At 36.0% G+C, this 17,363-nt stretch overlaps 1 protein-coding gene across 21 annotated transcripts in view; it reads left to right on the forward strand.

Moving 5' to 3' along the window:
* AFDN (afadin, adherens junction formation factor) overlaps nucleotides 1-17,363 on the forward strand; it is a 183,421-nt gene that overhangs the window by 57,967 nt on the left and 108,091 nt on the right. For 11 of the 21 annotated variants that reach the window (XM_069070429.1, XM_069070434.1, XM_069070435.1 and 8 more), the window contains exons 2-5: nucleotides 6,086-6,281; nucleotides 10,579-10,694; nucleotides 11,656-11,819; nucleotides 12,627-12,787. In XM_069070429.1, the coding sequence (XP_068926530.1) occupies nucleotides 6,086-6,281; nucleotides 10,579-10,694; nucleotides 11,656-11,819; nucleotides 12,627-12,787 (637 nt within the window). The remainder of the gene's footprint in view (nucleotides 1-6,085; nucleotides 6,282-10,578; nucleotides 10,695-11,655; nucleotides 11,820-12,626; nucleotides 12,788-17,363) is intronic. The other 10 variants (XM_069070430.1, XM_069070439.1, XM_069070441.1 and 7 more) reach the window with 3 other exon arrangements.

Consider the following 17,363-nt stretch of genomic DNA (forward strand, 5'->3'; position numbering starts at 1 on the left):
TAGTAAAATGTAGTTTAAAACCCCCCCCCACACACACTTTTGCAATGATTTCATCGTTCAGAGTGGATTAGTCTAAAGGTAGAAAGGTTTATTTACAACTTTTATGTTGGGGGGGTTTTAAACTACATTTTACTAAGTGTTGTGGAATATAAAACATGTCTTAAGTTTTTCTTCTTATAGGAAGCATACCATGTTTCCCCGATAATAAGACACTGTCTTATTATTTTTTTTTGGACAGAAAAACACCAGAGGGCTTATTTTCAGGGGAGGGCTTATTTTAATGAACATTGACAGCAATTTTAATAAACAGGTAAATGTGAACAAAAAAAATGTACCTTTATTCAATAAGCAAATCACTGGGGAAGAACAGGATGACGTGCTCACTGCTGCAGCTCTGATTGGATGCAGCTTGGAGTGCGGCGTGCGTTTCATGGGGGGGGCGGTGCATACAGAGGGTACCGTAATGTAGCGACAGTAGCAATCTCAATAGGGCTTATTTTCGGGGGAGGGCTTATTTTAGAGGAATCTTACACAGTAAGGGGAGGAGGGCTTATTTTTGGGATAGGTCTTATTATCGGGGAAACACGGTATCTGAGCCCGGATTTGATTCCCAGGTCATCCCGACACTGGAGCCGGTGCTCTTACTCGCTGTGTATGTTTTTAACTCTTGGGGAGGCACATTCCTGCCATGGGGAACTATCAGGGAAAATGTACTCAGTAGGGGTGTGGATCTAGGAACAGCTTAGATGGGATGATGGAAGTAAGGGAGGTTACCAGGGAAATAAATATAAAAGTTCATAATCTAACATAGATGACAATGAAAAACAATTTTGGACTTCTTGATTGTTCCTTACATTGATGATCCCCACTGATCCATGTGATCTCAAACCAATCACCTACCCTCTCATGCAAAAACCAGCATTTCCTTCTAGCTCCAAAGTTTTTAATCTTAATATTGTAGATTCCTATATTAGGGATTGTCAGTTCACAGCATGTGAGAGAAATCATAGATGTTTTTAAGTGGTATACTGGCTGTATCAGTCATAGACATTGGACTTTAAATTAACTGCATGGTGGATAGAGCTTTGGACTTGGAGGCTGTAGTTACTACTGTAGGGTTTCAAGTCTTATTCTAGATCCTAGTATCCTTGTGCTTATTACTAAGTCATGTAACCTCTCAGAGTAACACATTTCTTCTGAAAAGTGGTATGTACTTCAGTAACTACTTCAGAGTTGTTCGGAAGGTACTTTTAAGAATGCTTTATAAATAGTTGTTGGATTTATATGAAGGGAAATTTTTTTCCTATTTGTTAACTCTGTTTTGTATCCTCTTACTTCCTGTCTCCTCTTCCTTTCCAACAGGAATTTACTAAAGTCTTTTGGCTATAGAAAGTTACCAAACTCACCTAGTGCTGCTGGTCCTCCTCTTTGCCTGGGCCCCAGTGAAAACTTCATTTTTTCAGTGTTGTCTGTCTTATCTGTTATCTTATGTAGATTCACATTCAGGTGAGGGTGACCAGTGATTTTTTTCCCCTCAAAAACATTTTAATTACATTTTCTAGTGTAAGTATAATTAAGTAAACTTTAATAGTGTAAGTATAATATATAGTATAAGTATAGTTAAATAAGCGTTAATAGCTGTATTTGAGGAGGAGATCTTCATTCACCCAGCGTTTTATTAAGCAACTACTATGTGCCAGGCATTGGGAATACAAAAAAAAGAAATCTTGTCCTAAAAAAGCTTACACGCTATTGAGTTGGGGTGGGCAGGCTTAGCTAGAACTCATGTGATTCTCTGTAGAATATATCTCTCTGTAAGATATTTTTGGCCACCAGTCATTTTTATGTATAACAGAAGGAAAAATGAATTGTAAACCTGGAGACTTGAATTTCTATGTATGGCTTTGACCCAACAGTCCCAAATAGTGAGCATATATTTTAAGGAATTCAAAGATAAAAAACAGAGGTCCAGTACATATCAAAACACTCATACAACACACTTTAGGTTAGCAGAGAAATGAAAAATCAAGTTGGTATACATCAACTGAGGAATGGCTGAAAAAAACTATAGTATATAAATGTAATGTAATACAGTTATACAGCAAAAATTAACATAAATTCCCTACATGTTGTCTCTCTCTTTAGAATGTGAGCTCTTTGAGAACATGGATTGTTATGTTTTTTTATTTCTGCTTCAATTCTTTATCTGCTCCATTCCCCACCCCTTAGCCTCCAGCAGCTGCTAATGTGATTTTCCTAAAGTTCAGATCTGACCATGTCAGCCTCTTATTCAGTAAACTCCAGTGGTTTCCTATCATCTTTAGGGTGAAATATACAATCTTCTGGCATTCAAAGCCTTTTATGATTTCTTCTCTTCTTATGCCCCTCCCCCCACCTTTCCAGTTTTCTTATATTTCCCCACATACTCATTCATTCTGTGACATTGGCCTTGCCATTCATTCATTCCTCCAGTGAGACAATTCAGTCTCCTGGTTCCTTGTATTTTAATTGACAGTCCCCCATGGCAGCAATGTGCTCTCTGGATCATCTCTGCCTCTTGGCTTCCCTTGTTTCTAGTCCCATCTAAAATCTTACCTTCTACAGAAAGATTTTCCCTTAATTCTCGTGTCTTCTATTGGTTAGCTCCAGTTCATCCTGTATACATAGCTTGTTTCTTCAGTTTTTTCATGTTGTCTCCCCAATTAAACTACAAGTCCTTAGTCTGCCTTTTTGTCTTTTTTTGTATCCTGCCAGTCTTTAGAACAGTGCCTAGCACATAATAGGCTTTTAATACATTTTTATTGACTATTTGTATCCATATTGTTTTACATATAAGTGCTAAATAAATGCTTTATTTATTCAGTACCATGTAAATATGTTATCTTAAGTCATTTCTTATTATTCCTGTTTTCTCATTTGTGAAATTAGAATTTATAAGACCCCTCCTAGTTTTAGAAATTCTGTTTTTATGGAGTTTGCTGAAACAGTTATATTGCACTCCATCCTCAGCTAATCCCTCAATAAGTAAATTCTTAGGATCAGCATTTCAAAACTGCATGTGCTTCACCTAGACTTGTGAGTGTTGTTTTGGCGCCCTCTGTGGGTAGAGAAGGTGAGTTGGCATACTTAAATTCTAGGATCTTCTTTGTGCACTAATCAATCTGTACTAATCAATATATAAATAAATATTATAAATATATAAATCACTCTTAAGTGCAGTTGTAGCATTTTAGAGTAGAGTGGTGGACTCGGAAATCCTCAGTTTGAATCTGTCATTGACATCTGTTTGGCTATTTGTCCACGGACTAATTTCTTAAGTTTTGATTTTGTATCTGTAAAAATGTTTATAGATTTAGAGCTGGAAGGTCACTGAATTCAGCGTTTTAATGTTACAGATGAGGAAACTGAGGCTTTAAGTGACTTGCTAGTATCTGAGGGAAGATTTGAACCTATGTTTTCCTAACTCTAGTACCATATCTATTAGTATGGCTGCCTCTTATACATAAGTACTTAACCTCATATGGCTCTCATGAGACCTTAATTATATATATAATTTACACATACACATATTTGCATATATGTTCATATAGTTTGTAAACTTGAAATTGCTATGTAATGTATGTATTGTTATTTAAGTCTTTTCATTTAGAAAAACAATATGAAGTGGATAAAGGTTCCTACCTTTACATTAGGAAAACCTGGATTTAAGTTCTGCCTCCAGCACATAATAACTGTGTGACCTTGGATGAGTCTCTCCCTGAGTAATAGCTCAGTTTGCCAGTCTGGTCAAGAGGATACCCCAGCCTCACCCCATCCAAAATGTCCCTTTTAGGGAAAAGCAGAGAAGCATAAACATCAATCCCTGCTCTTTAAAGAGTTTGAAACTGAGCATAGGGGGAGGGGAAGTTAATAATGACACAAGGCTACAGTATAAGCTGCATTATGAGAAACTTTATGATTGTCACATTATTACTATAAAGATCATTGTGGGCTTGAGTGGCCCAGGATCATCAGAGGGATGGAGCTTGACCTGGGCCTTGAAAGATCCAAAGAATTTGCATTGGCATTCTAGATGAAGGGAAGTAAAAGGACACATTAGGAAAGCATAGTTTGTTCAGCACACCGTTTTGGTTGGATGTGACAAATGATTAATGTAGGAGAATAGTGAAGCATAAGGTTGGACGTAAAGGGGTGAGCTTTTTTCAAGACATTTCCTAGACAAGGAATTTGGACTTCATCCTGTAGACTTTGTAGGTACTTTAGAGGTGATCTGAGCTGGAGGGGGAATGATTTAAGCAAATGAACATTTCAGGAAAATGAATAGTGTGCAAGAGAGAATAAAGCAGGAAAAGATGAGAGGCGGGAAGCGTTATGCTTTTCTTGTGATTTGGAATTTTTTATAGCTCTCTGCTAGCCATTTCCTTATCATCTAAATAAAAAAGCATTTTAACCCAGAAAGACTCTTATTCTAAAAAAGTATCCAGATCCAGCTTTAACCTTTTTTTTTTAAAACATATCTGTCTATAGATCAGTCATTCTATCTGTCTGTCTGTCTATCTATCTATCTACTTTTTTTGGAGGGGGGAAGGCAGGGCAATTGGGGTTAAGTGATTTGCCCAAGGTCACAAGGCTAGTAAGTGTTAAGTGTCTGAAACCAGATTTGAACTCAGGACCTCCTGACTCTAGAGCTGGTGCTTTATTTACTGTGCCACCTAGCTGCCCCTAAAAAAGATTTTAGCAACTGAGGTTTATAATTGATAACCCAGAATCACTAGGGTATTCTGAATTATTTTCTGAATCATAAAGAAAAGATTAAATTGTATTTATAGCTTTTATGCCCATTGAATTTATTAAAAGTCACTTTTTTTGTAAATGGGTGATCCATATAAGTGACATAACACAGTGTACCACTAACTAGAATATCTGTACATTTAATTCAAGAAATATTTATTGAACTTTTGCAGTTTATAAGCACCATATTAATTAGTGATTCTAGATAAACAAGAATTTAGGCAAACTCATAGTTGTGTTAAATTTCACATTGAAATCAAAGTAAAGTCATGTGAGTAAAAAGCAAGGGTCTCTGTCCCCTAAAAATAGAAAAAAAGCCATTAAATTTTGTCTCATTCATATTTTTATTCCTAATGTTTAGCATATTTCCTTTCACATAATATGATCTTGTATTGTGAGTAGATAGGGAGGAACTAGATTATGGAGGACAGTGTGTCTCCAATAGAATTCTTTTAAGTGTTTATGAAAGAGAATAATCTCATCCCTCAGCCAATTAGATTTGCAGTAATCTAAATTTAGCAGATATTTCTAAAAAGTACTATGTTTAAAACATTACTAGTAGATGGTTGATGTAGATTTAAAAATTTTGTCCTCCTGTCAAATCCAACAAGATTAGATTGGTTTTGTTTGGTCCCAAATGTCATTACTAAGATTAGCGGTTAGAAGTTCCAAAGACAGATTTTTGCTTGATCTTGGGGAAAATTTCCTAAGAGCTGTCTAAAAATGCGATGATTTACCTTGAAAAGGGGAGCGTGTTCTCTGTTTGAAGCTCTTCAGGGACAAGTTGAACTAGATGACCCATGAAGTGAGGTACCTTTGAACTCTGATTCTGTGTGATTTGACAGCTTTTGCCTTTTTTTTTTTTTTTTGAGATTTAACATGCATTATGTTCTGCAAGACCTTTTGTATTCATCCTTAGTAACCTGCCCTTTTTCTTTATTGATAAGAATTGTGTATGGAATAATAGATAACTGCTCTCTCTCCCCGTTATCCTCTCCTTATCACAAAATAAAAATTGCTAATGCAACAAGAAAATAGAAAATTTGAGCCTTGTATCTCCATGCTTTTCATTAATTAACCAGAGTTTTGTTTGGAATGAAGCAACCTTTTTCCAGATTTCCTTAACTCTTTAAATGTTCATATAAACATTTTTTTAGTGCTAAGATATTTCTGATTTTAGTGAAACATACATTATCCTATAGAAGACCCTTTCCTTTACCAACATTCAAATAATGGTTTTCAAGGTTTAATTTCCCCCAATGCCCCTCAGTAACTGAAATATTTTTATTTTTAGGACCTAGAATTCCATGGAGTAATGAGATTTTACTTCCAAGATAAAGCTGCTGGAAACTTTGCAACAAAATGCATCCGGGTCTCCAGTACTGCTACAACTCAAGATGTCATAGAAACTCTTGCAGAAAAATTTCGACCTGATATGAGAATGCTGTCATCTCCTAAATATTCACTCTATGAAGTGCATGTCAGTGGAGGTTAGTGTATCTTGATTGGGTTGTGTGTGTAAAATACATATCTTGGAATTGGTTGTCTTTCCTTTTGTTAAATTATATCAGCACCTTGGAAAACAGCCCATGTATCCAGGGTAAATAATGGTGTAGGTAATGTGCTGATTTCCTTTTACTTTGCATGCATTTAAACATTTATTAATCACTGTTTGGAAGTGAGAGCTAAGAGATCATAAAGAAAAATGAATGATTTCTGACTTTAGGTGCTGAAGATATTGTAGGACAACTAAGACATGTAAACATATAAATTCTCATACAGAATAGGCTATGGTTGGGGTAGGGAACCTGTGAACTAGAGGCCTGCAAGTTCCTCATGCCTGGGCTATGGCAAATACATAGGATAGAAACATATTCTTAACATTCTAAGGAGAGTGATGTTTCTACCCAGAATAGGGGAACATGGGAGGAAGGAGAAAGAAGCACTGAAAAGCCATGGGTGCTAGGTAAATCTTGAAGGTTGGGTAGAACTTCAAAAGCTGGAGATTGGAGAGGTTTGAGATTGAGGATAGCAGTTCTAGTGTTGGACAATAGTGATAACAAGATAGCAAAAATAGATGGTTGGGAGTCTTATACATTTTTAATACTTGTAGCATTATGGCATGTATTTCTATTAGAACTGGAATTTTGTTTCTTTCTAGTAAGTCATTTTTCCAAACAAGTAACATAGAGACCCTGCTTTAGTGTCTAGAATGTCCCATTGTGGTTAGGAACACTTGGGTTCAAATTTTGCCTCTGATACATATTAGCATGTGACTTTCAACAAGTCATTTAACCTTTAAGTGTACTCAATTCTCTGAAAGATCATAAGGCTTAGAGGAGGTGCTTATTTGCATTGAAAGAGAAGAGAGTTTCTTAACTGAGTTCCTTACATCATTAAAAATACAGCTCTGAACAATGAGTAGTATAACCTATCCTTATAGTGAAACCCATCTTTGGCTTGCTGATAATCTATACTAATGATATGTTACACGTTTTTGGAAGTTCACAGGTACAAGTAAATAATAACTCTTAGTTTTTAATAATTCATAATTTGCAACACAGTTGAACATGATAGTGATGTAAGGGATAAGCTTTAAAGTAAAATTTCAGCAGTCTCAAGCAGTATGTTTTTACCTTCCAAAGTGAGGCTTTATTTAACATTATAGGTATCTCTTTGAAGTAGCATTATTGGGGAGGAGGCAATAATACTCTAACATGTATTTAGAAATAAATTGCCATTTCTTACCCATTTGAAATACCTAGAAGTAATTAATAGGTTTAAATGTCAGTAATGTTCTGGTTAGATGATACTGGTATTAATATGACTCATTTATATAAATAAATAAAAGTATGAAAGGAAGAAATTGCTTAGTTTTAAATTGTCTGGTATACCACTTTAGATGCTCATGAACTAGTAATCAAATTTACCTAAAACCAAGAAAAGATAGTTCTTTCCAGCAAAATTTTTAGCATGTCAAATAGTTCAATATCAGAAATAGTTTTATATATTTGCTTTTCTGCTTGAGCCTTTCCATTTGAACTTGCAGTCAAAACCTTCCATATGTATGCTGTCCCGCATTTGGATGTGAGCTTCTTGATATCAGCGACTGACCTGCTTTTCTGTTGCAGTAGCTGTTGAGTAGCTAACATTTTTTATAGTACATTGAAGTTCACACAATACTTTACATATATCATCCCATGTTATCCTCACAAGAACCCTGGGAAGTGAGTGCTATTCTCATTTTTATATTTGAAAAAAAATAAGTCTGATTTACTGATAGTCACACAAGCTTGTCTGGATTTGAATTTAGGTATTCCCAAGTCAAGTCTAATGGTCTCTTGCTTTACACGTAGGAAACACTTAATAAGTGTGTATTCATTCATTCAGATTTTAATTGCTACAAGCAAGGTGATATATGTACACACTAACCATACTACAAAGACAATGAGCAATGCCTGAAATTCAGTAGGAGGAACACAAGCAGTTATCTAGTCAAACCTATATGTTAAAAAGTATCCTCTTTAACAGTGTCCAAGAAGTGGTCATCTAGTCTTTGCTTGAGCCCCTCTTGCCAGTGGGTAATCCACTAACTCCTAAAACAGCAGCTTTTCCACCTTTTTGACAGAGGTCTTTTCATTCTATCATCAGGTCTAAGTCTGACTCTTCATAACTTCCATCCATTGCTACAGTTTTTCTCCTCTTGAGTCCAAATCTAATCCTACTTCCACTAGATAGCCTTTCAGATACTTGAAAGATAATTCTCATGTTCTAGCTGAGTGTTCTCCCTGGCTAAATAGCTGCAATCCCTTCAGCTGATTGTATGTGACCTAATCTTGAGGACCTTTGCTGACTACTTTTACCTCCTTCCTGTGGTTTTTGTCAGCTTCCTAAAAATGTGCTTTCCTGAGCAGACCATAATCATCTAGATGGGATCCAAGCCTTAATTAGCTTCTTTTGGCTGCTTTCCTATACTGTACTGACTCATATTGAATTTGTATTCCATTAGCCTGCATGTCATGAGAACAGGACTGAAAATCCTGATTAAAGAGATAAGTTGTTCAAAACATAATTAAAGTCTTGTGAGCCTACTTAGTAGTAGCATCATCGTCAGCAGTAGTAACTAACATAAGGTGCTTTAAGGCATTTTACATTTATTATAGTTATTTATCCCTTACAACAATTTTGGGGTAGAACTGTCATCATCATCCTCATCCACATTTTATAGGTGTGGAAATTTAGGCTATGAGGTTTTTGACTTGCCCAGGGTGATACAGTTAGTAAGTGTGTGAAGCAGGATTCAAGATGAGATCTTCCTGACTCCTAACTCTTAACATTCTATCCACCACTGCTGCCTAGTTGTCTCTAATGGGATCTGCGAACAGTATTCCTAAAATTTCATCAATTGACAATAAATTAGGAATTCTTGGTTATTTCAGGTCAATTAGCTCATTACTGAGTGGTTGTTGCTAATTTCTTCCAGCTCAGTACTATAAGAGTTTTATATTCAGACTTTGGTTTTGGACTGTAGGAATTTTCCTTTAACCATCTCTCATATTTTTTTCAGATGTATTATCATACTCCCTCCTTTTCTTATTATACCTTTGCATAAAGTTCAATTTTTTCCTCCTAAAACCACTAATCTTGGAATATTTCAATAAGATAACATAGTTATTTATCAGATATTTCCCATATTCTTTTGACAAAGTTCTTGAAAGCAATCTGGCTACATATACCTAGGTTACGCACATACCCTAGGTTGGGAATCCTGGGAACTGGTTCTTACATATCAAGTCAGAAAGGCTTTCAATTTCGTCACAGTTGAAAGGATCGGCCTTTCTGCTAAGAATATAGAGCTTCATCAACAGAAGGTTGGCTACCAGTTGCTTTTGGTCAAAGCAGTCCCCTACACAGGACATCAGCAAAATCCTAGCAGTATCAAAGTAATGGGCATAAATAAACACTTTTTATTCATATTCACAATTACCATGATAATTCAGGTCTTCCTCATTTATTACTCATAAAACGTTTTAGGTTGTCTTTTCCCCTGCCACATTCTCTCACTCCTTTGTTCCAGAAGCCTGTTGCCTCAGAACAAAAGTTAATGCTCCAGCTTACTGTAAGCTAGTCAGCTTCTTCTCTCAGTGCTCTCCATTTAGATCAATGCCATTCCTAGCCTATCTCAAGATTGAGGGAAAAGAAAAGGGCAATTGGGTGACTTGCCCAGGGTCACACAACTAGTATCTGAGGCTGGATTTGAACTCAGGTCCTCCTGACTTCAGGGCCAGTACTCTATACAGTGTGCCACCTCGTGGCCCTATAGCCTCTTCTTAAATTGTTCATGACCATCCCTGTGCTTCTGTTTTATGTTGTTTGTCTTGAAATTTCCACTTCGGCATATCTTTTTATCATTTCTTTTAAGACTTGGCTCATAGCTCCTTCTCTCTGGGAAGCTTTTTACTCCATGATGATGCCTAATTAAAGGCATCATTATTAATTAAAGGCAAAAATAATTAATTAAAGGCAAAAAGCCTCTTTACATTACATTTTCATGTATATGCTTTCATTTTCTAGTTTATCTTATCTCCCCAACTACTAAGTCTTTTTCCTTTATTTTATATAGCCCTGAGTATAGTTGAATTTAAATATTAAATATTTCAGTTATTTTGTAAGCACTGAAGGTAGTAAGTTTTTATACTTTTTAACATCAGAATATAGGTATCATTATTATCTGTTCACATTAAATAACCATGATCTTTTTAAAAAACGTCTTTTCATGTGTTGAAGAAGAAAGAAGATTGGATATAGATGAGAAACCTCTAGTTGTACAGTTAAATTGGAACAAAGATGATCGGGAGGGCAGATTTGTGCTCAAGAATGAAAATGATGCCATGCCTCTTAAGGTAGGAGTCCTCAATTTTATATAATAATAATTGTAAAGTCCAGAGCCAGATCTTATCCAGTTAAGATTTCCCAACTGTATGTTAAGTAAAAACTCATGAAGCAAAATCTTTTTCAACAAAATGGTATTTGATAATTTTTTACATTTAAGATTTATTCCTTCATTTTTTCCTCTACTCTTTTTTTTCTTTTACTTGTAGAAGGCGTACAAAAAGCAGTAGATTAAGTGCTGCATTTGAAGTAAGAGCACCATGGTTCTCAACTCAAGTAGCAAGCTCTACTTGTTTGTATGGCCAGTAGAGCTGGTATTTGTACTCAAGTTTTCTCATTTTAAGTCTACTCCTTCATCAGTGTTAAGACTTTTAGTTACTAAAACTGGCTTCTAGGTCTCCCAAACTGAAGTCCAGCTGTGTTTCCACTATACCTGCTACTTCCTTAAAGATAACCAATGGACAGAAGTTATATACAGATTGATTTTGCAGATTGTGGAGAGATGGGATTAGATTATTTTTTAAATTATTATTCTGTGGTATAAAGAAGATCTTTTTCACGGCAAAGCAAAACAAACCAACAGATTAGAGCCGTTAAAAACAAATGCCTTGGGTAATATATTCCTCTTTGTGAAGATAATCAAGAAGGTTCAAAGACCATGTTGGGTTGTTTTTGTTAGGAAATTTTTGTATTCCCTGCCTTTTAAATTGAAATAATGGTACCTATCAAATAAGGTGATCAAAATCTTTATTACTTTGTGTATAAGTGTATGTGATCTATTATAATTTTTAACTTAGATGTAACCAAAAAATATTTTAGATGTTTCCATTCTGAAAATCACTTCATATGTTCTCCCTTTCTCTTTACTTTCTCATGTGGAAATATGGTTCAAAAATATAACTTAACCACTTAACTAGTTTCAGTTTCCAGAAGTTATTATAGTCAGAATTTTTACAACTTTTTTTTTCCCAGAAGGCTCAGAGTAATGGTCCTGAGAAACAAGAAAAAGAAGGTGTGATCCAGAACTTTAAAAGAACTCTTTCAAAGAAAGAAAAAAAGGAAAAAAAGAAGCGAGAGAAAGAGGCATTGCGACAGGCATCTGATAAAGATGATAGGCCTTTGCATGGAGATGACATGTAAGTTCATTTTTGAGACAGCCTAAATACTTTGCTTTTACAAAGCAAAAGATTTCCCCCTAAGTAATCCATGATAGTGACCAAATACGGATGTGATTAAAAGACAAGTAAAAATATGGAACAATAGTAGCTAACTTGTGAAATAACTTGTTGTTGATATAAAATTAGAATTATTTTAACCATAGATTCTATAGTAGAAAACACTTCATAGCAGCAAAAATTTCTGTTGTCAAGAATATTCTCTTCATGTGCCCCTTCATTTGTGTACTACATCATTTTTATTTCATCTGTGAAATGAGGGAGTGTAACTTCTGCCTTCTGTAACAGTCATTCCTCATATATTCTCTAATACCTTTATTCATCCAAACAGACCAGCATGGCTGGGGGAAAATTAAAGAGGAAATAAGATTGGTTGCTGTTCAGTCATAGTCAGAAGCTGACTTTTAGAAACCTAATCTGTCTTTCATACTTGTTTAGAGATTACTAATCCTTTTACTATGTGCTTGTCTGTTTTCTGTTTGGAGTTAGTCTTTTCTAGTAATTATAAGTGAAAACATAGTAGATAATTTTAAAACTGTGCTTTAAACTATATTAGCTTTTAAAGGATCATTATCTCCTCTTATTGACATACAAGTCTATTATATTCTTAGGTGCTGTGTAGTAGAGAGCAGATATACTATTCAAATAATAAATTGCAGTATCAAGAAAAATCTTTGTGTAGTCTTGGGATATCTTTAATCTAGTATTTTGCTCCGGAAAACAAAACAATTCAAACTGTCATTGGTGATATTTTCTTTTTCTGACAAGTGAGAATTCCCGCCTGGCAGCAGAGGTGTATAAAGATATGCCTGAAACCAGTTTTACACGCACAATATCAAATCCTGAAGTAGTCATGAAACGGCGGAGACAGCAGAAACTAGAAAAGAGAATGCAAGAGTTCCGAAGCTCAGATGGCCGACCTGATTCAGGTAATGTTACTTAAATTAAGATTCCCACTTAGGGGCTACATGATAACTGACAGTATCAATATTTGTTCATTTTAGGTTATATGGATAATTTTAGGTTAATTATGATTTAAACCTGCATCAGGGTTGTAATAGTCATGTGGGGTTTCAGGCACGTCTGGAGTCAGTTTCCCCTGTAACTGATATTAGCGGGCAAATTAATCACTCATCTATGTGTGTTCAGGGAAGAGGTTTTCTCCTCTCCCCCAAAGCAGAGTTGTGAAAGGGCAGCTGCTGAATGCCAAAAGTTGAATAAGTGCAAACATTCTCTAAGTATTGAAACTGTTGGTTTGGAGAACATTGAGTGCTTGGGGAAGCAGATAGGTCAACAAGAGAATGTATCAGGAAAAGGTTCTGCTCAATACAGAAATTATTCTCAACTACAGAGGGAAGAAAATGTTAATTGCCTCCATTTTCCACCAGAGGAGAAATGGACTACCCATATTTCAGGAGGATTATGGCAAGATAGTTGTAAAAATAGGGACATTGAGTATAAGAACTCCCCCTAAAATGTGGCATGACAAAATTGATATTAGAACATAGTGTATTTTTTGATGGTTTTTCATCAGGGAACTAAAATAAAAATAATTTAATCAGATTATGATGTGAATACTCAAAGCCTGTGTCTGGGCAGATCCTACCAAGCTAGATAACTTCTTTGAACATTGGTTTGCTAATGGACTTGGTCATTTAAGTGTCAACTTAGCCAAATTCAGAGGTTCATACCCAGCTGGCCAGTAGATGATAAAATTTTGGGTTGTAACACAAAAAGTCCTGTCTGCTAGATAGTATATGTATATTTGTGTGTGAATGATGGGAATGATATTGGTGACAGAAAGAATACTTTTTTTTTTCCCCTCTCTCCTAAACGCCCCCCCCCCAGAAGACCACAATAAAGTTTAAATATGTTTCTCTATAGCTATAAATATACACATACTCTTCCCCCACACTCCCAGAAGGCTTCGATAAAGTTTAGATAGATTTCTCTGTAACTTTTTAGATATATACATACATAGATATATAGACATATACTTTCCCAAACCTATTCTACTCCTGATCTTTGTTTTTATTTACGTGCATATCTCTTGTTTCCTATCCCTTCTGCCTCCTTTACTTCTACTCGCTACCTTGCCCTCCTATGACTTGCCTACCCTTCTCCAAGGATCCCTCCCCATCCTCTCATTCCCATGAATCTAACTACCTTCTATACCCTTATTTTGTCTATTCCCTCACCCTCCCCTCTAAAGATCCCTCCCATGTCCTCTCCCCACTCCCTATGGCCCTACTGTTTTATGTCTTCTGAATTTAGAAGACTTTTATACTCATATACATATATATATATATATGTGTGTGTGTGTGTATACACACACACACACACACACACACAATTGTTCCCTCTTAAACCCATTCCTGGTGAAAGTAGGTTACCAGCACTACCAGCCCTCCTCCCCCATCTAATTCATATATATCAATTCTTCCTCTTGCCTTTCATTTGTATAAAATAATTACTCTTTTAAACTGTTCCTAAATAGTTTTACTTTTTAAATTCCTATTTTACTCAGGTTTTACCCAAATTATTCTTATGAGATACCCAATTATTGATAAGTATCTTAGACATACATTTTACATATGTAAAAAATAAACAGTCTCGAGGTGGCTAGGTGGCGCAGTGAATAGAGTACCAGCCCTGGAGTCAGAAGGACCCGAGTTCAAATCCAGCCTCAGACACTTGACACACTTACTAGCTGGGTGACTTTGGGCAAGTCACTTAACCCCAATTGCCCTTCAAAAAGCAAAAAAACCCCAACCAAATAAAAAAATAAACAGTCTGTTCTTATGGATCCCTTATAATTAGTCTCTGTTAAATGTCCTTTTTTTTCATTCAGGATAATACTTGACTTTGCAGGGTATGATATTTTTGGCTGGAGTTTCCATTCTTTTACTCTTTAATGTGTTATGTTCTAAGACCTGCGGTCCTTTAATGTCTCTGTTGCTAGATCTTGTGTAATTCTAATTGTGGCACCATCATATTGAAATTCTTTTAATTCTGATGCTTTTAATATTTTTTCCTTGAGCTGGGGGTTTCAGAATTTGGCTCTGATATTTCTGTGAGTTTTCCTCATAGGATATCTTTTAAATGGTGATTAATGAAATTTTTTCTCTTTCTACTCCCCCCCCCCCCCGCCCTGCCTTTATTCTGATGCTTCAGGACAATTTTCTTTAATTATTTCTTGTATTATTGTATCAAGATTCTTTTTTTTTTATCATAACTTTGTTAGTCCAATTAATTTTAGATTTTCTCTTCTTGATCTGTTCTCCAAATCTGTTGTTTTTCTTAGGAGATGTTTCACTTTCTCTTCTATTTTTTATTATTCATATTTTGTTTAATCATATCTTGATCTCTTATAGTTTCACTGGCTTCACTTTGCCCAATTCTAATTTTCAAGGTGTCATTTTCTTCCTTAAGATTCTGGATCTCAGAGGTGGCCAAGTAGCACAGTGAGTAAGAGCACCGGCCCCAGTGTCGGGATGACCTGGGGGATTGAATCCGGGCTCAGATACTCAGCACCACACCCAGAAATAACTGGCTGTGTAACCTTGAGCAAGTTACTTAACCCCAATTGCTTAAAAAAAAAAAGATTCTGGATTTCAGTCTTTTCTAATTGGTTGACTTTCCTTTCATACCCTTCTTGTTTTTCTTGGATTTTTTTTTTTTAAGTTTTTCTTTTATCTCTGTCATTTGAGTTTTAAAGGCTTTTTAAAGATCTTCTATGAATTCTTTTTGGGCAGGTGTCCATTTTATGTTACTATTTGGGGGTTTGTTTACTTTAGTATCCTCTTCTGAAGATGAACCCCTGTCATCTCTATTCCCATAATAGCTTTCTGTGGCTATATTCTCCTTTGCCTGGGCATTTTTTTTGTGGTAATAGCTTAATTTGTGTAATCACCTCTAGCCTGGGGTGTGAGAAATGGTGCCTCTTGCCCCAAATCTTCAGTTCTCCCCTCTAGCCTGGAATCAAAGCCAAACCTCTAACCTCCTTTAAGTGCCCATAGCCAGGGGCTTTCTGCCCCACTGCTTCTGCATTCACTGGGCATCTGCTGGTTCCTTCTCACCCCTGCTGCTCTTTGCAGCATGACTGGGTCTGCAGTTCCTTATCAGCAGAGGTTCCCTTAATCTTCATAGGCTCAAAGGTCCAACTCCCCTCACTACCTGGGGGTAAAAGTTCTGGTGGCTGGGGCAGAGGCATCCTCTCAAACCAACTAACCCCAGGACTTGCCTCTTGTTAAAATGGTAGCCTGGAGGTTTTTACTCTTCACAGGGACCAAACCTTGGGATTTTTCTTATTTTCTCAAATTATCCCAGGGGGTCCCTCCCCAATTATGCCCCTGTTCCTATTCATCTCTACCCACACTTTGTTCACCCTAAGGTGCTATTTTAACTCTTTAGTGGGGGAAAATCTTGAGAGCTTGAAATTTTCTGACCTACTCCTCCATCTTCCCAGAATCTTCTGCCAGAAAGAATACTTTTGAAATTACAGAATGAAGCTGAAGATAAAAAGCTTTATTTGCTGAGAAAATCTTTTAGATAAGCCTAACCTCAGTTCCACCTTTTCCCCTGCTCATAGGATGCACATGCGTTTCTATCCCCTCTCACTCCAATTCCATAACACTTAAGAATCCAGTTTATGGGATAGATTATATCACTGATGCCAGCCTACTTCATAGAAAAACATCTCATGAGCACCATCTAGTGGCAATACTGATGTTTAGAGGGACCACAGTTAGTCATAGAGCCAGGACAGCTCTTAGGTGTCATCCAGTCTATTTCTTTCATTTTGTAAAAGGAAACTGAAGGCAGGTGATTTTTTTTTTTCCAGTCACATCATCAGTCAAAGCACCATAGTCTTCTTTTTCCTAATCCAGGACACAATCATAGTTTCTTCAAATCTCAGCTCCATAGGCCTTGCCATCACAAGCATGTGACTTGGAAAAATGTATTAATTCAAATGATAAGCAATAAGTTCCATTTTAAAATCCTTCTGTAGGTATTCTAATTGTTTATTTTATTTTACCTTTGTAATAATGATGTTTGTAGTTCTTGGATTCCTTTTCTATATTGATTTGTTTTGCTGTGTTTGACTAGTTAGGTGCTTTTTCAGGGTTGTCATTAAAGAGAAAAAGGAGTAGAATAAAAGTGTGTGTGATAGTTAATTACTATTTGAGGCCAAAAGAAGGAAGCCCTAAATAATTCAGTATTTTCTGTCGAGTTATCTTGATATGATTAGTCGAAATCAACCTTATGAAAAAAATGTATTGGTTTAGAACCAATCTTGAATTTACACAGTGTTGGACAGTACACAGGTAACTTAACTTCATTACATGTTACATGTAGAGGGCCATTTTTATTCCCTTTCAGTGGCTGGGGAATTGATGAATACTGTTTTTGGAATGATACATAATCAGATAAAATTGGGAAATTTGAATAGACAAAGAAGATCAAATATATTAATAAGTGGAACTGATGCTTATATACATAAGC

This window comes from Petaurus breviceps, unplaced genomic scaffold, assembly GCF_028583685.1.
Source record: "Petaurus breviceps papuanus isolate PSGF00001 unplaced genomic scaffold, PetGlider_PUasm1.0 90808, whole genome shotgun sequence".
Taxonomy (NCBI): domain Eukaryota; kingdom Metazoa; phylum Chordata; class Mammalia; order Diprotodontia; family Petauridae; genus Petaurus; species Petaurus breviceps.